The 21,161-nt window shown below is 44.6% G+C and overlaps 1 protein-coding gene across 4 annotated transcripts in view; it reads right to left on the bottom strand.

Moving 5' to 3' along the window:
* Positions 1-21,161, bottom strand: part of RALGAPA1 (Ral GTPase activating protein catalytic subunit alpha 1) — a 235,941-nt gene that overhangs the window by 52,655 nt on the left and 162,125 nt on the right. For all 4 annotated transcript variants that reach the window (XM_056546922.1, XM_056546923.1, XM_056546924.1 and 1 more), the window contains 4 exons: positions 10,707-11,562; positions 4,854-4,925; positions 1,404-1,527; positions 581-736 (listed from right to left, as the gene is read on the bottom strand). In XM_056546922.1, the coding sequence (XP_056402897.1) occupies positions 581-736; positions 1,404-1,527; positions 4,854-4,925; positions 10,707-11,562 (1,208 nt within the window). The remainder of the gene's footprint in view (positions 1-580; positions 737-1,403; positions 1,528-4,853; positions 4,926-10,706; positions 11,563-21,161) is intronic.

Raw genomic sequence — 21,161 nt, 5'->3', positions numbered from 1 at the left:
TATGCTGCTCTGTACAGTTCCTGACACGGACAGCAGAGGTGTCAGCAGAGAGCACTGTGGACAAGACAAAAAAGAAATTCAAAAAGCAAAGAATTTCCTCTGTAGCATACAGCTGCTAATAAGTACTGGAAGGATAAAGATTTTTTTAATAGAAGTAATTTATAAATCTGTTTAACTTTCTGGCACCAGTTCATTAAAAAAAAAAAAAGTTTTCCACCAGCGTACCCCTTTAACTATTTGGACTCGCTGGACGTAGACAACCTTACCACTCAGCGAATTGGCTCAAAGAGTATGACTAGAGCAGTGGTGTCCAAACTGCGGCCCTCCAGATGTTGCAAAACTACAACTTCCAGCATGCCTGGACAGCCAACGGCTGTCCGGGCATGCTGGGAGTTGTGGTTTTGCAACATCTGGAGGGCCGCAGTTTGGACACCACTGGACTAGACAATTTTACCACTCGTTTCCATTTGAGCGAATTGGCTCAAAGAATATGCCTAGACAACCCCTTTATAAAGGGAAAACAGCCGGCACTACAACTTACCTAAACAACTTGAGCCAGTTCCAGTGTTTTCTCTCTTACCTTTTTTGTTAAACAGTCATCTGAGTCGGAAGGCATCCTAGTGGACACATGAAACATCACTTCTACAACCGAAGTGGAAAAATAAGGGGCGCTAAGTCCGGTGCTCTTGTTCTTCTGGAGTCCTCCCATGTAACCACAGTGGTTAGATAGATTTACCTGCATAATAAAGAAAACCATTATTGGTAACTATAATAAAATGTAAAATCTTACAAAAATAAAATAAAATAAATAAAAGCTCTGTTCCCATTATGTCCATGGGGCACGTTCTGCCGAAAAATCACCCGAAGTACACAACTCTATGCAATATAGTTATATACATCACCCAGTGTTTTACAGTAAAATAAAAAAATAAAAAAAAACATACGGTGATGGATGCAGCTACATCATATGCCAAAAAGACACTTTTCTGAAATATATTGTGTCTATTAGAGACTGAGGATATCTTTGACTTGGTTTGAACGTAGACCTATTATGCATTTTCCTCTCCACGAGGGCAAAAAGTGGCTGAAATAACCCCCAATGTAGCATTAGGGTGAGACCACAAGTTTTTTTTTGTAGGCAAAATTGTGCAAACGGCTAATCGGTCACGTGACCTCACATACATATGTACATACCTGACGAAAAATCTAATGAAGGTTTGAAATGCGTTGCATCATAATATCTTAGAAAAAAAGCCCAATAGGCAGGGATTCTCATTTCTAGAGGCAATCCCTTTCTTGTTTCCCACCCGACATATTTGGAACAACATTAAATAAAAATAAACTTTACTGAAGCACAAAGAAAACTATTGGAGACACTAAAGCGGAAGGTTAAGAGTTACTACCTCCCATCCAAGCTCAGCAACAAAGTCCTCAAAATCCTGACTGCCGCCAGTGTTTGAGAGTATCGAATGTTTATCTTCCTGCCCGTCAGCAACGTAAAAAACTGCTATCTTGTGTGTTTCACGGCTGCGAAAGGAGAAAAAGAATAAGAAACGAATACTGTAAAAAAAAATTATATATATATATATATATATATATATATATATATATATATATATATATACACACATACATACATACACACACACACACACACACACACACACAGTGGTCCCTCAAGTTACAATATTAATCGGTTCTGGGATGATCATTGTATGTTGAAACCATTGTATGTTGAGACCAGAACTCTATGGAAACCTGGTAATTGGTTCTAAAGGCCCAAAAATAGGAAAAAGTGAGAGTTAAAGGGGTATTCCAGGCAAAAACTTTTTTTTTATATATATCAACTGGCTCCAGAAAGTTAAACAGATTTGTAAATTACTTCTATTAAAAAATCTTAATCCTTTCAGTACTTAAGAGCTTCTGACATTAAGGTTGTTCTTTTCTGTCTAAGTCCTCTCTGATGACACGTGTCTCGGGAAACGCCCAGTTTAGAAGCAAATCCCCATAGCAAACCTCTTCTAAACTGGGCGGTTCCCGAGACAGGTGTGATCAGAGAGCACTTAGACAGAAAAGAACAACCTTAACTTCAGAAGCTCATAAGTACTGTAAGGATTAAGATTTTTTAATAGAAGTCATTTACAAATCTGTTTAACTTTCTGGAGCCAGTTGATATATATAAAAAAGTTTTTGCCTGGATAACCCCTTTAAAGAAAAATAAGTAGATAACTAATATAGATAAAGCAAATCCTTTCATATAAAAGTAAGAAAGAGCTGCTGGGAGCTGTAAATCACGGTCTATGTCAGTGTTTCCCAAGCAGGGAGCCTAAAGCAGTTGCCAAACTACAACTCCCAGCATGCCCGGACAGCCAAAGGCTGTCCGGGCATGCTGGGAGTCATAGTTTTGCAACAGCTGGGGGCTCCCTGCTTGGGAAAAACTGGTCTATGTAGAGGACAGGAGCTTCTTCTGGGTCCTGTACAGAACACGCAATGTCCTAAAAAAGTAACATGGAGTCGCCCTCACCTGGTGTCCAAAGAAGCAGATAACCCTGGTACAGGTAAAGAGTACAGAACATGTAATACCTCCTTGCACTGTAGGGAACGCTACCAGACACCAGTCAGTGCATACACTTCAGTAATACAGGGGTTTTACCAGTAAATTGCCCATTCTGATTGATCAGTTCTTCCAGCTATTGACACGTTTCACAGATCTGGTCTGTCCTTAACATTGTATGTTGAGTCTGGTTTCCACTTACAATGGTCCAGAAAAGACCATTGTATGTTGAAACTATTGTATGTTGAGGCCATTGTACTGTATATATATAAGAAGGAAAAGAACAGCACATCCAAGTCCACATAAATCCAATCAATAGGCGTTCATCATCTGGACCTTGGTTAGGGATCCAAAGTTTCAACATCCAAAGAAAAAGATCGCAGACCATAAATTTCAAGCAAATCCAGGTGAAATTTATTCCATCCTCAGCACAGTACAAAAAGTGCAACGTTTCAGCGATCTCACATCGTCTTTCTCAAACATGTTGTGTACATGCTTAAGAAAGACGATGTGAGATCGTTGAAATGTTGCATTTTTTGTACTGTGCTGAGGATGGAATAAAGGTCACCTGGATTTGCTTGAAATTTGTGTGATGCAATCTTTTTCTTTGGATATATATATATATATATATATATATATATATATATATATATATATATTAGAATAGGCTTTGGCAAGATGAGGATCAGGTGACATAATACAGACCCCAGGGATAATGGTTGCACCACAAACATAAGACTTGACATGTGAATTCTAAGAACCTCTACAATTTCTACCATACATTTAGGATCTGACTAAAAGATAATGAACAACCTTTAAAAAACCTCTGTCCTATCAGGAGACACCTGTTCGTTTATCACATCTAGGATTTGGGAACATACCCACATTGCTTTCAATAAGCCGCCCAGAGTCAGAAAGTGTCCCTGGTTGGCTCATTTTCTGGACTGAATACGTTGGTCTGCTGCGCTTTTCAGTTCGGTACAAAAATGAGCCGACTGGAGAGACTGGCTGGTCGGCTCATTGAAATCATTAGGCTATGGCGTGAATCCGGCAGGAGGCACTTTTAAAATTCTCCCTCCGTATCCAGCTGCCGGATTCACAAATCCTAGATGTGAATGTACCCTGAATGGGAAATGTATTCTTACAGAATTTAAACCAACCTTAGGGCCACCCTCCAGTAACCTCATATACCCTATTAGAGGATAAATCAAGATCATACAACTTCACTAAGGTCCTGTTTGAATTACAGAATTTGACAAGGATTTTGGGTGCATATTCCGAGTAAACTCCACTCCTAATCCACCCCTTATGTTTCATGTGAATCTGAATGGAGGTTCACATGACGCAGATTTTTCAAACTTTGATTTAAAAATTTGCATTTGGGAAAAAAAACAACACTTCCTGACATGTCTCCATGCGGAAACCTCCAAATGGTTGCATGGATGTGGATTAGCACTATAGTATGGGACTAATCTGAGCCCTAAACTGTATTAAATCTACGTGTCAGTATCCTTGTCAGAATCCAAGGGTATACCTGAGATCTCAGACAGAGAAACGTCATTTTCTGCTAAAAAACCTGTGTGCGGAGCATGTACCCTAAAGTGCACCTATAGTGATACGCACATGACACTTATATTAAAGGGTTTGTCCACTACGTTAATTTATATCAAACCGTTGTCCAATCTAAAAAATAAAAACCCTATTTTTATATGCCCTACTAGAGTATGTACACGTCACAGAATGAAGAGGGGGCATCTCTTTAATAAGAATGAATACTTGTCAAGTTCTAATGCATGAGCGGGCATACAGATCTTCTCAAAGGGGGTCCTATGTATATTGGAGCAGGAGAAGGAAGAAGTTAGGAACAGCAGTAACAGGTAAACTTTCTCTTCAGGGCGGTCTGTGTCACCAGCTGCCACAGACCGGCTGTTTGTGAGAGATTTAGGCTATTCTCTTAGAAGCAGCAATGTCCTCCCCTGGTACATGTCCTAGTTTGCCACATTTAATCTTTACAAGCAGCTGTGTCCTTGTCATAAAACTAACCCCTAACAAAAAGACCCCCCTCCCCCCCTTACAGTGGGTGTCTCTCAAAAAATAATATCACCATATTTTGATACCGGTCTCTGCTAAAATGAAAGTAAAACCTATTTCCAATTAATACTGATTTACCAATGATAAGAATTCTTTGATCTAAAGTCATTTAGAAGTATTAACATATTGTATAACAATATTGTGGATTATGAAGTGGTCAAGAAATTTAAATTTTATTAGAACAAACCCCAAAATTTGCCCCTCTCACCATTGCCTGGAGTCTAGATTTCTCAGCTCCCGAAGTAACTTTTCGTTTTTCTTGAGAAGGTGAAAGTCACTCCTGTGGGAAAAAAAGAAAATCAATCAACAAAACTATTTAAACCCCCCAAACGTTAGATTGCATGATCATGAAATAGCTTAGGGTGTCCTGATCACACAATTATCTTTTCTTCATACGACCCTTGTGTTCCGGAGATAAGAGGGTCTATAGTTTGTATTAGTGTAAACTTGACTTTAAAAAAATGGGAGTAAATAACCAGGTGATGGGCCGGATTATAAAGTCAGGGGAGTGTGAATTAGGCATACACGCTCCACAACGTACTACAAACACACCCCCATACTGTATATAAACCCACTTATCACTGTCCATCTGACTGATTCCTCTTAGGAACTGGAGGGTGTACCAAGAAGCTATACAATGTGTGATTAGGGCACCCTAAGCTACATAATGACAGTAAAATCACATTTTTGTTGGGTTTACCACAGGTCCTCTTTGACATGTCCCTGCATAACAGCCAGATACGTTTCTCTTTAATAACTATTAGATATAATAATAATAATAATAGTAATTATTATATTATTATTATTATTATTAATATTAACCAATCACACACAAGAAACTCTGCCACTAGTCAATGGGCTATAATAGAATCTGTATCTAAGAAAGAATGCGGGCATCACATGACTTACGATCAAAAAGAAGTAATGCACAGTAACATTTATTCTAGACATTTGAACACACAAGGTTTTTTTTCATACAGGTCAAGGTATATCGAGCAGAAAAGTTAAGACATTTTAACGCTGGCCATTAGAGTCCACATAATGGGTTAATGCTTTTAATTTTCTCTAGCTCATCTGTCAGCTTTACTGTGCAGACTGAGTAAAAATGAGCAGAGTTATCTCATTACCATTATAGGGAGAGTGGAATGCGACAATTCAGCCACAACTATTATTTCATAAGGGGCAATAGCAGGGTGATGCTCCATGCCCCTGATAAATACCCGGCTCCGCTCCTGTTGTGCTACATTGAAGTGGAAGTCACTTTATCTGCAATCATGGCCGTAAGTGTTGACACCCCTGAAATTTTTCAAGAAAATGAAGTATTTCTCACAGAAAAGGATTGCAGTGACACATGTTTTGCTATACACATGTTAATTCCCTTTGTGTGTATTGGAACTTAACCAAAAAAGGGAGGAAAAAAGAAAATTGGACATAATGTCACCAAACTCCAAAAATGGGCTGGACAAACTTATTGGCACCCTTTAAAGGGTAGCTCCCACCATCATGATTTATTTTTTCTGTCCCTGCCTATTGCCCTTCTATCCCTAACACCCTCCCTGCCTTTATTTATTTTATTTTTTTACTATTTTAAAAATGGCATTTAGTCTGCCTGGTAGTGTGCTCACTACCAGGCAGACTTCCCCAGCAGGCATCAAGTCACTGATGCCTGCTGGGGGGGCCAACTTCCGCCCTTAGTTCTCCTAACAGGGTGCCTCCAGCTGTTTCACCGCTACAACTCCCAGCATGCCCTGACATCTATTGGCTGTCAGGGCATGCTGGGAGTTGTAGTGGTGAAACAACTGGAGGCACCCAGGACAGGAGCTTCATGGGGTGGAAGGAGTGAGCCGGGAGCCGATGCGGGAGAGACGGGTGCGGGGGAGCCTCTTCCTGCCGCTCGGTGAGTACCACCCCACCCCCGTACCTTGCAGCAGGGCCGTCGGCGAATGCGGGGAGCCGAAGCGCAGCCCTGGATGTTCCTGCACCTGCGCAAAATTACGACTGATGCCCTGCCAGAATCAGTCGGAATTTTGCAGTGACGTCACTCCGCACTGCATTCGGCCACTAGGAGGGCGACCCCTAGTGGCCGAATTTCAAATTGCTTTTAAAATGTTTTAAAAGCATTTTTTTTAAATAAAAGTATATTGGAGATATGTTGTAATACTTAAGTACTATAACATATCAAAAAAAAAAATATTTTCATGACAGTGCCCATTTAACTTAATATTTGGTTGCACACCCTTTGGAAAAAATAGCTAAAATCAATCGCTTCCTATAACCATCAAGAAGCTTCTTACACCTCTCAGCCGGAATGTTGGACCATTCTTCCTTTGCAAACTGCTCCAGGTCTCTCTTATTGGAAGGCGCCTTTTCCCATCAGCAATTTTAAGATCTCTCCACAGGTGTTCAATGGGATTTAGATCTGGACTCATTGCTGCCACTTCAAAACTCTCCAGCTCTTTGTTGCCATCCGTTTCTGAGTGCTTTTTGACATATGTTTGGGGTCATTGTTCTGCTGGAAGACCCAAGATCTCGGATGCAAACCCAGCTTTCTGACACTGGGCTGTACAGTGCGACCCAAAATCCATTGGTAATCCTCAGATTTCATGATGCCTTGCACACATTCAAGGCACCCAGCGGTGCTCCGCCCCCTCCCATAGCTATCACGCCCCCTCCCATAGGCTTGCATTGAGGGGCGGAGCTTGAAGTCACACAGGGGCGAAGGCGTGACGTCACACGCCGCCGACCCTGCGGTCGACCGTAATCAGTCCCGGAGCGAACACGCCCTGGGGACTGATTACAAATGGGGTGCCGCGTGCATGATCACTCCCGCGATCAGGCATCTTATCCCGTATTCTTTGGATAGGGGATAAGATGTGTAAGCAGCGGATTACCCCCTTTAATCCTTCCAGTACTTATTAGCTGCTGAATACTACAGAGGAAATTATTTTATTTTTGGAACACAGAGCTCTCTGCTGACATCACGAGCACAGTGCTCTCTGCTGACATCACGAGCACAGTGCTCTCTGCTGACACCTCTGTCCATTTTAAGAACTGTCCAGAGTAGGAGAAAATCCCCATAGAAAACATATGCTGCTCTGGACAGTTCCTAAAATGGAAAGAGATGTCAGGAGAGAGCACTGTGGTCATGATGTCAGCAGAGAGCACTGTGTTCCAAAAATAAAATAATTTCCTCTGTAGTATTCAGCAGCTAAAAAGTACTGGAAGGATTAAGATTTTTTTTTAATAGAAGTCATTTACAAATCTGTTTAACTTTCTGGCACCAGTTGATATAAAAAAAAAAAATAAATTTAAAAAGTTTTCCACCGGAGTACCCCTTTAAGGCAAAGTTCATATGGTGTATTTTCCCAGTGGGGCAAAATATACTGCAATAAATAAGGGGTGGTCTTGGAATTCTGTCATTTTACTAGCTGTCATTGATCCAAAGTAGCTCTATTCAATGGTGCTAATCAGTTGTTTATCTACCAAAAGTTTGCAATAAGCGACGTCACTTATTCTGGAGTATTTAAAGGGGCACTCCACTGGAAAACATTTTCTTTTAAATCAACTGGTGCCAGAAAGTTAAACAGATTTGTAAATTACTTATATTAAAAAATCTTAATCCTTCCAGTACTTATCAGCTGCTGTATACTACAGAGGAAGTTAAGTTGTTCTTTTCTGTCTGAGCACAGTGCTCTCTGCTGACACCTCTGTCCGTGTCAGGAACTGTCCAGAGCAGGAGAGGTTTGCTATGGGGATCTGCGGTCAGACAGAAAAGAACTACACAACTTCCTCTGGAGCATACAGCAGCTAATAAGTACCGGAAGGATTAAGATTTTTTAATAGAAGTAATTTACAGATCTGTTAAACTTTCTGGAACAAGTTGATATGAAAAAAAAAAATTATGTTTCCCCCCCGGAGCATCCCTTTAAAGGACACAGCCCATTTTGGCCTTAAGGACAAAGCCAGTTTCATTTTAGCATTTTCGTATTTGCTTCTTGCCTTCTAAAATGCATAACTTTTGTACAGATTAAAAAATAAATTATATAAAAAAAAAAAAATTAAACTTTTTAGCATGTTTCCTATCACCCTATTCTGACCGCTGTTCTTTTTCCTGTATACAGGGCCGTATGAGGGCTCATTTTTTGGGTGCTTATCTGTAGCTTTCATGGTTACCTATTTTGTGTTTAAGTAACTTTTTGATCACTTTTTATTTCATTTTTCTGGGATGTGATATGGCCCAAAACCAGCAATTTCGTTCAGATCAGCCATTAGAAGTGCTGCACTGCCACAGTATTGATCAGGGCATCAGGCGTTAATGGTAAACATTAGCGCGGTGGCTGATGTCCGCCTATACCGGCGAGTCCCTGGCTGCTGATGGCAGCCTGGACCTGCCGTGCATGAAGAGAGCACCGCTCCGGTGCTCGCTTCATGTACAGGACGTAAACGTACATCCTGGTGCGCTAAGTCCCAGTAGTCTATCACCACATACAATTATGTAGATTGTTGTTAAGGGGTTAAACATTTGCCAAAAGAGTGCCATGGGGTCCAATAGACAAAATAGAGTCCACTTGTGACTACATTTGGTCTGTATTACGTTAGTGTATGTTGTATTTGGAGTAAATACAACATGTAGATAGAGCTGGGTGGTATGACCAAATATGTGTATCACTGTATTTTTGTAACATATGGCGGTTCCACAGTATATAACGGTATTTCTTTCACCCCCTCCCCCCAAAATCATGTGACCCGCCATCACTGTTCTGCTCCCCCCCCCTCCACCAAATCATGTTACCCGCCAGCGCTGTTCTGCTCCCCCCAAAATCATGTTACCCGCCAGCGAGGTTCTGCTCCCCCCCCCCAATTAATTATCAGCCCAGCGGGTACTACTCACATGTGTCACCCGCAGGCACTGCCCTCCTCCTCTTTGTTGGGGGCCGCCTGCGCTGGAACTCTATACTGTACGCCAGTGGTCTCCAACCTACGTATCTCCAGCTTGTGCAAAACCACAACTCCCAGCATGCCCGGACAGCAAGCGGCTGTCCGGGCATGCTGGGAGTTGTAGTTTTGCAACAGCTGGAGGTTCGCAGGTTTGAGACCACTGCTGTACGCTGTATCCCTATGCCCGGGCTGCAAAAGATAAAGAAAATAAACTTTAACTTCCCTACGTCGCCCGTACGCTGGGGACGGGATCGTCTGAGAACCGCCAGCCTATCACCGGCCGGAGCGATGTGCTGCCCATGACAGTGGGCTCAGCCTATCACTGGCCGGGGCGGGACATCACTGCAGCAGGTGATAGGCTGACGGTTCTCATACGTTCCCGTCCCCAGCGTAAGGCCGACGTAGGTAAGTTAAAGTTTATTTTCTTTATCTTTTGCAGCCCGGGCATAGGGATACAGCGTACAGCAGTGGTCTCCAACCTGCCGACATCCAGCTGTTTCAAAATTACAACTGCCAGCATGCCCGGACAGCCAACGGCTGTCCGGGTGTGCTGGGAGTTGTAGTTTTGCAACATCTGGAGGTCCGCAGGTTGGAGACCACTGGCGTACAGTATAGAGTTCCAGCGCTGGCGGCCCCCAACAAAGAGGAGGAGGGCAGTGCCTGCGGGTGACACATGTGAGTAGTACCCCGCTGGGCTGATAATGTACTGGGGGGGAAGCAGAACAGCGCTGGTGGGTCACATGATTTGGTGGGGGGGGGGGGGGGAGCAGAACAGGGCTGGCGGGTCACATGATTTGGTGGGGGGAGGGGGGGGCGCAGAACAGCGCTGGCGGGTTATGTATGATTAGTTCCCCTATGTTGGGACAGCGCAGCGCTGGGCTGATAATTCATTCCCAAGGGGGAGGGGCCCGACCGGTATTGCGGTATGGGAAAAATTCATATCGTGCTGCCCAAAAATTTCGGTATTCAGTATGAACCGGTATACCGCCCAGCCCTACATGTACACCTTCATATAACCGACCAAACAAGTCACAATTAGACTAGGTCTGGTCTATTCAACCCTACGGCTAAGTCCGACGTAAAAAGAATTTTGACATTGTAAAAATCAACGTAACATTTTTACCTTTTCTCCCAGGAGTTCAAGCCTAGAATGCTGAGCAGCAGTCGGGAGTAGTAGAAGGCCGACTCTGGCTTTTGGTTGCTTGGTTCCTCTTGAGGCATGGCTCTCATGTGCAGATTACTATAATGCTTCTCTGCAAATTCCTTCTCCGCTGCACACTGCTTTAAAATAGCATTACTGACCTCATTCTCCAGTTTTTCAGAAAAGCAAGCTGGTGGCGGAGAGGGAACATTCAGGGGAACTCCTGGTCTTTGAAGGCACTCGGGGCTTGTGGCTCCCAGATACTGCAAAAGGCAGTCCGGAGCATCTTCCTCATCTGACAAGTTGTCCCATAAAGGCAGAGCTTCCCTGTCTCTCCTCCTTGACTGGACTAAGGAAAATTCCTCAGACTCCCGCTGGGCAACTGGTTGCTGATCTTCTTCTACAGTAACTGAAGACGTATTAAAGGCAGGAAGAAGGGAAGACCATTGAGACTTTTGTACAGAATGTTCATGTGCAGGTCCATAAAGGATGGAAGATTCCCAACTGTACTTGCCCGAAAGGTCCCTCATGATAACCCGAACCACTGAACTAGCAGAAGATAGTTCCTCACCAGGAGGTAGCTTCTTCTCTGCTGGGATCTGCAGGCAGGACACCAGTGTGGTGTTATTCAGTACAAAGAATTGAAGATTGGGGCTATGGAAGAGCTGTGGGGAGAGGTCGGAGCTTTCACTGTAGGGATTGTCGTGATTCTCAAAGATCTGACTACTCAGCATGGCAGGGTCTCCACTCATGGGATAATGTCCTACGTGGTTCACCAGATGGGTAATAACTGTTCTAGCTGCTACTGGGATCAAGCCTTGCTGCTTGTGGGTTTTCACTGAAAAAAAAAAAAGACACATAAGCATAATGCAAGAAAATAATGTAAATGCATAATACAAATCCAGATATAGTCAGAGATTTTGTTATTTTCTACAATGCTGTTCAGAGACACATCAGTGCCCATTAGGCCGGGTACACAAGTGGCTTATTTGTTACAACATTTCTGAGTAAGGATCTGCAACAAGCTTAGGTCAACCATTAAAGGGGTACTCCGCCCCTATACATCTTATCCCCTATCCAATGGATAGGGAATAAGATGTCTGATTGTGGGGATCCCACAGCTGGGACCCCCTCGATCTCTGTGCAGCACCCAGCGTTTGTTTAGAATGCTGGGTGTGGGCGGCGGGGGTCGTGACGTCACGGCTACACTCCTCGTGATGTCACGCCACCCCCTCAATGAAAGTCTATGGGAGGGGGCGTGGACTAGCACTGGACTAGCATTGAGGGGGCGTGGTGTGCCACCACGAAGGGCGGGCCCGTGACATCACGACCCATTGCTGCCTGCACCCAGCGTTAGGAACAAAACGTTCTAAACGCTGAGGCAGCGAAATATCCCTTTAAAGATGCCCTAGAGATTCTCAGTACAGAATTTCTGAGTGGAAAATCCACAAAATTTACTGCAGCAGTAAAGTGGATGACATTTAAGAAAAATCTGGAAAAAAATCCACATGGAAATTCAGCTTCAGATCCACAGCATGTCAATTTTTTTTTCAGCTGTAAGTGCTAGAGATTGTTGCAGATTTTCCCCACTGACTTCAATGGAAAAGTCAAAATTCGTAGTGTTGAAGATTTTGCTGTGGAAACAAGTGCAGATTCTTACAATCCCATGTATTTAACTTTAAACTGAATAAAAAATCCACACCAGTGTAGATTTACACCATTTCATGTAGAGTTCCTACTGTGGATTGTTGCTTTTTCTCCTGTGGAAAATCATTTACACTGTGCATGGCCCTAGTCTTACAGTAGACGCAAAGCAGATGAACTTTTAAAGCTTACCTGTCTGATCCCACAAAAAATAATTAATATGTTAATCAGTATTTAATTCTAATCATGTACATCTATTTTTTATGCCTCTAACCCCTTTATTTTTTTATACAAATACCTCTTTTCATTAGCTCACAGTGTTAGAAATCCTCTCAGGGGAAGGGGGCATGTCCCTCCCTTGTGGTGGTGGGAGATGATTGGTGTGTGATGGAATGGAGCATGTCCCTCCCTTGTGGTGGTGGTGGGAGATGATTGGTGTGTGATGGAATGGGGCGTGTCCTTCCCTTATGGTGGTGGGAAGTGATTGGTGTGTCTGCTCATGCAGCCTTGTCCAAGAGTCATCTCTTGTCCATGACTAATGTACAAGCCTGATGCAGGACTGGTTAGTGTCCCAGTAGGTATGGGGACCCCTAGTGGTGGGATTTTCAGGGGATGTTTTCTTTATCAAATATTCAAACAGCCATATTGCAAAAGGTCTTTGGATAATTTTCATCAGTGACAACATATAAAATGTTTTGGGATCAAAACATTAACCTTTCTAAAATACTTCACAAAAATAAGTAATCTCCATTTTTATAGGAAGCATGGCTTATAAAAAAAAAAAAAAAAGACCACTAGGGGTCCCAATACTATCCAGAACATAATCCTGTCAAACTGCAGGATTCTCTTTGTCCCAGCTAAAGCACAGGCAGGGACAAAGTCCAGGAAGTGAGGGCGGGACTAGCACTGTGCTCACTTTTGTCCTGTCTATCAGACTCCTGTCTGAAAACAGAGGATGGGGATACAGAGCATGCTGCATTAATTAGATAAATAGAGCCAGCACAGCAGACTCAGGGAGGAAGCAAATGCATGGTGAGTAAGGACGGGCTTAGTGCTTGCCTCGGACATGCCCCTTCATGAGCAGTGAATGTCAGAATGATGAGCAGCAGAACAGAGGGAATTGTGAGCCAAATACAGAAGCTAGACATAAAAAAAAAAAAAAGACATGAAAAGCATCGGTATGACCTAAAAAGTAACATATATAAGCATAATTTTTTTTCTGTGATATGACAGGCATGCTTTTATTCTATATACGATTTTCCTGGATTTTCGGCTGCAGAGCATAACCATAGGGCTCATAATCATATCTTCCTATTCTCAATCACAGACAAGGAAAACTAATGGACCTTCAGATTCTGGAGTGTAATGGGGTACTGGAGACCCAGGAGGAAACACGCGTAAACATAAAAAAAAATCCGTGAACATGTGTATCAGGTCGAATCTAGGATCCCAGTGCGGCAAGTCAATAGTGCTAACCGCTGAGCAACCATGAAACGAAAAGCACCTGTACGTATATAAATGATAATTGCATGATGTAAAGGTGGGCTCTATAAAGTCAGCAAGTAATACAGACTAGTGGTTGAGCAGAGCGCACCAGCAGTCGAGCACGCCATCCCCTTTGTTAATTTAGTTTGTCATTCAATACATAGGCAGTCCTCTAAAAAAAATAAATAACAGTAGTGTTGATCTGTTCATTACACCATTATAGGAAATGTGAAAATGACCCCGCTAAAGAACAATGCGGTTACAGCTGTGGCCCGGCTCAATGAGCAGTGTTTATGTCTAAAGTATCTCCTGACAACAGAGAGTAATAGCTCCCTTGGGGCTGGAGAGTTTAACTATAGGTCAACAAGGAAAAGACAAATCGGATCATCTTGTAATTACGGACAGAATATCAAAGTCATCCTTTCCCGCTAATACACCACTCCAACGTGGCATCTGATAATTAAACAATACACTTGGTCGCAGCGTGCCACATTCATCTCTATTTGGGAGATGTGGCCCCCGGGGCGCGGCAAATATTAGAAAGGCTCCGGACATATGCATGCAATTACTTTTGTTCGGCTTTAATTACGGCCGGCTTATGGGTGACTTTTATGCAAACTAATGAAAATTAGATTAAGCCAATGTAAAAAGATCCATCAGCGGAAAGCGACGTGCGGACAATTAAAGCCAATGCGTTACTGAAATCATCATGTCAAACGTGCTAAATCTCTGTGTCAACAGGGCTCCTGGAAAAGAAACCGCTATACGTGGCTGCCTGCCAGGCAGTCACCAGGAGGTCGCTGTCTTACTTAACATCAGTGTTTCTTAAAGGGGTACTCCCCTACATCTACAAGAGTGGGTGGCTACACAGATGTGCATCAATGTAGAGCAGTGTTTCCCAACCAGAGCGCCTCCAACTGTTGCAAAACTACAACTTACAGCATGCCCGGATTGCCTTCGGGTACTCTGCGCTGGTCAGGCACGTGAGTCGACCTGAACTGATACTGCAGTAGTGCGTGCAGCTGGTAATTTCTGCTGAGAACTTACTAACTGTGCCAGTACCGGGGGTCATGTCTCCTTGGAACTCCACACTAGACAAAGATTTTGAGCACTTACCCCGGCTGTAATTTAGATGCAGTTTTATAAGTTGGCTGCAGCTTGTATCTTGGCATGTTAATTAACCTCTTCAGGACATAGGGCGTATGGATACGCCCTGCATCCCGAGTCCTTAAGGACCGAGGGCGTATCCATACGCCCGTGGGAATTCCGGCCCCCACCGCTAGCCGGTTGGGGACCGGAGCCGGATGCCTGCTGAAATCGTTCAGCAGGCATCCCGGCATATCGCCCAGGGGGGTCATTATGCCCCCCCATGTCGGCGATCGCCGCAGATCGCTGGACAATTCAGTCCAGCGATCTGCGGCGATTCCGGGTCAATCGGGTCTCCGGTGACCCGGTGACCCGGAATTACTGGCTGTTCGGGGCCGTCTCTGACGGCCCCGAACAGCCAGAGCCTGCAGGGGTGAGGTGGCACTGATGCCACCTCACGATCGCCCTGATTCGTCGGCCGGATTACCGGCCGACCAATCAGGGCGCCTGCTGCGGGTGTCACTCCCGCACCCGCTCCGCCCCTCTTCCGGAGGGCGTGAGCGGGTGCGGGAAGACGACCCCCGGTGCTGGGGACCCCGATCCCCGGCGCCCCTGTTGGGATCGGGGCCCCAGGAGCAGCTGCGGCGGCGAGGGACAGTCCAGCGATGAAGCAACAGCAGGAGGTGAGTTACAGCCTCCTGCTGTTGCTTAGCAACAGCTCCCAGCATGCAAAAAGGGCATGCTGGGAGCTGTAGTTATGCAACAGCAGGAGGCAGACCACCACAACTCCCAGCATTCCCTTATGGGCATGCTGGGACTTATGGTTTTGCAACAGCTGGAGGCACATTATTTCTATGGAAAAGTGTACCTTCAGCTGTTGTCTAACTACAACTCCCAGCTTGCACAAACAGCTAAAGTGCATGCTGGGAGTTGTAGTGGTGCATCTGCTGGTTGCATAACTACAACTCCCAGCATGCCCGTTGGCTGTCGGTGACTGCTGAGAGTTGTAGTTTTGCAACAGCTGAAGGCACACTGGTTGTGAAACTCAAGAGTTTTTTTTTTACCTAACTCAGTGTTTCACGACCGGTGTGCCTCCAGCTGTTGCAAACTACAACTCTCAGCAGTCACCTTACACCATGCACCGTACATGCTGGGAGTTGTAGTTTTGCAACAGCTGGAGGCACACTGGTTGTGAAACACTGAGTTAGGTCACAAACTCAGTGATACATAACCAGTGTGCCTACAGTTGTTGCAAAACTACAACTCTCAGCAGTCACCGACAGCCAACGGGCATGCTGGGAGTTGTAGTTATGCAACAGCTGGATGTCCCCCCCCCCAATGTGAACGTACAGGGTACACTCACATGGGCGGAGGATTACAGTAAGTATCTGGCTGCAAATTTGAGCTGCCGCAAACTTTCTGCTGCAGCTCAAATTGCCAGCGAGAAACTACTGTGAACCCCCGCCCGTGCGACTGTACCCTAAAAACACTACACTACACTACCACAAAAAATAAAATAAAAAGTAAAAAACACTACATATACACATACCCCTACACAGCCCCCCTCCCCTCCCCAATAAAAATGAAAAACGTCTGGTACGCCACTGTTTCCAGAACGGAGCCTCCAGCTGTTGCAAAACAACTCCCAGTATTGTCGGACAGCCGTTGACTGTCCAGGCATGCTGGGAGTTTTGCAACAGCTGGAGGCACCCTGTTTGGGAATCACTGGCGTAGAATACCCCTATGTCCACCCCTATGCAATCCCTAATTTAGGCCTCAAATGCGCATGGCGCTCTCACTTTGGAGCCCTGTCGTATTTCAAGGCAACAGTTTAGGGCCACATATGGGGTATCGCCGTACTCGGGAGAAATTGTGTTACAAATTTTGGGGGGTATTTTCTGCTTTTACCCTTTTTAAAAATGTAAAATTTTGGGGAAAACAAGCATTTTAGGTAAAAAAAAAATAAAAATTTTTACATATGCAAAAGTCGTGAAACACCTGTGGGGTATAAAGGTTCACTTAACCCCTTGTTACGTTCCCCGAGGGGTCTAGTTTCCAAAATGGTATGCCATGTGGGGTTTTTTTTGCTATCCTGGCACCATAGGGGCTTCCTAAATGCGGCATGCCCCCAGAGCAAAATTCGCTTTCAAAAAGCCAAATGTGACTCCTTCTCTTCTGAGACCTGTAGTGCGCCAGCAGAGCACTTTTCACCCCCATATGGGGTGTTTTCTGAATCGGGAGAAATTGGGCTTCAAATTTTTAGGGGTATTTTCTGCTATTACCCTTTTTAAAAATAAAAATTTTTTGGGAAAACAAGCATTTTAGGTAAAATTTTTTTTTTTTTTTTACATTTGCAAAAGTCGTGAAACACCTGTGGGGTATTAAGGTTCACTTTATCCCATGTTACATTCCCCGAGGGGTCTAGTTTCCAAAATGGTATGCCATGTGGGTTTTTTTTGCTGTTCTGGCACCATAAGGGCTTCCTAAAGGTAACATGCCCCCCAAAAACCATTTCAGAAAAACGTACTCTCCAAAATCCCCTTGTCGCTCCTTCCCTTCTGAGCCCTCTACTGCGCCCGCCGAACATTTTACATAGACATATGAGGTATGTGCTTACTCGAGAGAAATTGGGCTACAAATACAAGTAAAAATTTTGTCCTTTTACCCCTTGTAAAAATTCTAAAATTGGGTCTACAAGAACATGCAAGTGTAAAAAATGAAGATTGTGAATTTTCTCCTTCACTTTGCTGCTATTCGTGTGAAACACCTAAAGGGTTAAAACACTTACTGAATGTCATTTTGAATACTTTGGGGGGTGTAGTTTTTATAATGGGGTCATTTATGGGGTATTTCTAATATGAAGACCCTTCAAATCCACTTCAAACCTGAACTGGTCCCTGAAAAATACTGAGTTTGAAAATTTTGTGAAAAATCGGAAAATTGCTGCTGACCGTTGAAGCCCTCTGGTGTCTTCCAAAAGTAAAAACACGTCAATTTTATGATGCAAACATAAAGTAGACATATTGTATATGTGAACAAAAAAAAAATGTATTCGTAATATCCATTTTCCTTACAAGCAGAAAGCTTCAAAGTTAGAAAAATGCTAAATTTTCAAATTTTTCATCAAATTTACGGATTTTTCACCAAGAAAGGATGCAAGTATCGACAAAAATTTACCACTATGTTAAAGTAGAATATGTCACGAAAAAACAATCTCGGAATCAGAATGATAACTAAAAGCATTCCAGAGTTATTAATGATTAAAGTGACAGTGGTCAGATGTGCAAAAAACGCTCCGGTCCTTAAGGCCAAAATGGGCTCCGTCCTGAAGGGGTTAACATGTTTACTAAGTACCAATAGGGATTGTTGTACCTAGCCCTGTGGTCCTTAACTATATATACCATTATTGGTTTATCCCCTGAGGATGTCTGCATTACTGGCGATAGAAAGGCGTTGGGAGGGAAATTGTCTATTGGTGATGACTGAACCATACAGCTCTATATGGTTGCATGCCGGAACAGTTGTTAAAGATAACTTGTTTGCCAATTTTTGCCTGCCATTTTTTAGCACCCTAATTTTTGGTTTATCTATATCTATACTCTTGGTACGAATGAGCACAATAGTTTATTTGCATTTTAGAAAGCTCTATTAAAAAGGTATATTTTAAACAGGAGATTTTTTTTGTACTCACCGTAAAATCTCTCGTAGCCTTCATTGGGGGACACAGAGACCATGGGTATATGCTCTTGCCACTAGGAGGCGCTAACACTAGGAAAAAAAGTAGGCTCCTCCCAGCAGGATATACCTGCCCACTGGAAGCGAGGTAATCAGCTTTGTCACAAAGCAGTAGGAGAAGCCAACCAAGAGACAAGTCCAAAAGGACCCCAGAAAGGAATCCTGAAGAAACACTCAACAACCAGAAAAGGCTATCTGGACAAGAATGAAGTCGTGGGTGAGTGCTGTGTCCCCCAATGAAGGCTACGAGAAAGAGATTTTACGGGAGTACAAAAAAAAATCTCCTTTTCTCGGTTGCTCTTCATTGGGGGACACAGAGACCATGGGATGTACCAAAGCAGTCCCTGGGGTGGGAAGAACAACACCAGAGGAAGGGAGTCAGTCCGGAGACTGAACCCCAGCCGTCCGTACGTCTCGTGGATGAGACCCTGGGCTAAAAGGCAACAGAGGCCTGGAACAGAGCGTCCGGCAGGACGCCAAGGAAGGGACCGTCCTTAGAAGAGAATCTAAACCAACAGGCCACAGAGAGAGACAAGAAGGGGCAATGCGGAGACCCGATGGGCCGAACCAACCTGGAAGGAAGTAGGAAACCAACTCCAAGAAGCACAAAACTAGACAGAGAGAGAGAGCCTGGTTGGGGGGAAAAAAAAGGGAACGACAAGATAACCCCATACAGAGGACCAACCGAAACCAGAGAACCTGGCGAGAAAACGCCAGGGAGAGTCGAAGGCGAGTCAGTCAAGGTGAAGACCAGAAAATTCTGGAAAAGAGAGACGGGAAACGTCTCCGGAGAGGCACGGTGCAGAAGAACTGAACCAAAAAGCTGTAGGTGCCAAAAAAACACTGTCCGAGGGACACAGTGTGAGCACCCAGGGAGAAGAGCGGACTTGGAGAGGACGCAACACAGGCTGAACAGCGGGAAGAAACCGCAGCTGCAGAACAGGACGTCACCCCAGCAGGGAGGGGAGGAAGGCTCTACATGAGTAGGGTGTCCAGAGCATATGTAGGGACACAGACATGGGTACCTCATGATAGTAGAGGGGTACCAAGACTGCCACCACGAAGGGAACCAGAGACATCCAAATGTCCGGAAGCATGGAAACTAGTCTCAGCAATCAACAACGTGCCACAACCATGCCCTGAGAAGACTAACGTTACGCTGTTAGAAAGGGGAACCAAGAGTGCTGCTGCGAGGTCCATAGAACCTGCAGGAAACACCCACACGCCATCTCTTAATGGTGCTACACACCAGAACTGCAGTTGCAGACTTAAGTGATGAAGGAAGAAAGAGGTGCAGAAAATATGCAGACACAGTCTGACTTACTGGTAGAAAGGTCAAATGTATCCGAAGAGCCACTTGTTTGGAATTTCACACTGAAAGTGAGTCACCGGACTTCTTCTGCTGGAGCGGCAGGAATGGGGAAGGTGACCTGGTGGATGAAAAAAACATGCAGAAAGTCTGGCTAATTGGCATAGGGACCGTGGACACACCGGTCCTGTCCTGGGAACCACACACTGAAAGTGGCTTACCAGCCCTTATCCGTGATAGCAGCATGCCTGTGGAGAGGGACCTGGGAAAGTAGGGAACCATGCAAACCACTACGTGGTGCATTGTGAAAGGCCCAATGGAGCAACATGGGGTCCATTGCACAGAACTCCAGCTTGGCAGTGGGATACCTGAACTTCCGCCAAGATGTGGGAAGTGTATGGTAGCTGACCCGACGTAGTAGTAAACCACGCAGACCACTGCCTGGTTGACTGGTATAGGGTTCCTTAATGCACAGAGCCACTTTTGAGAACCCTCCCACCAAAAGTGGGGTACTGGAGTGCGGCCGATCTGATGGGCGACCCTCAAGCAGAAGAAAGTCTGACTGACTGAGGTCAGCCCTGTGTACCTGCAGGGGACCCTCTTCCAGATCTCTCCCACCAGCAGTGAGATATTGGAAACCCCAGCCATACATGCGGCCGCCCAGGGATGGGAGACCGAATGAGTCGGAAACCGTGCAGACAACAGTCTGGCCAAACGAGTACACCTCCAGGTGCTGGTGATAAAGGAATAATAGTCATATCGCCGATCACTGTGCCCCCTTGGTTGCATATGGGAGGATGGGGAGGCCTAGGAGCCATGGATAGAATCCCCGCCACCGTGGCAGATCGGGGGATTCTGAGGAGCCATGGATGGTATGCCCATCGCCCTGTATAGGGTCCATAGGACACATCAGGGCACTTCTTCGGACACCGCGCAACGTTAGTAGGGTACCGGACCTCCAGCCACAGAGACATCAGGCATGTGAGAAATGACAGGCGGTGGAGGAACCACGCAGACCACTTTCTGACTTACTGGTATGGGTCCATAGTATGCAACAAGTCACTCCGTTGGACACCTCGCACTGGCCGAGGGGTACCAGAATGTCAACCACAGATGCGGCAGATATGAGATCGTTGACCTGTGGAGGAGGGAATCATAGTGTATGCAAGCGCCAAAAA

The sequence above is a fragment of the Hyla sarda genome, chromosome 11 (assembly GCF_029499605.1).
Source record: "Hyla sarda isolate aHylSar1 chromosome 11, aHylSar1.hap1, whole genome shotgun sequence".
Classification (NCBI taxonomy): domain Eukaryota; kingdom Metazoa; phylum Chordata; class Amphibia; order Anura; family Hylidae; genus Hyla; species Hyla sarda.
The sequence above is the reverse complement of the archived record's forward strand: the minus strand, read 5'-3'. Positions and strand labels throughout refer to the sequence as shown.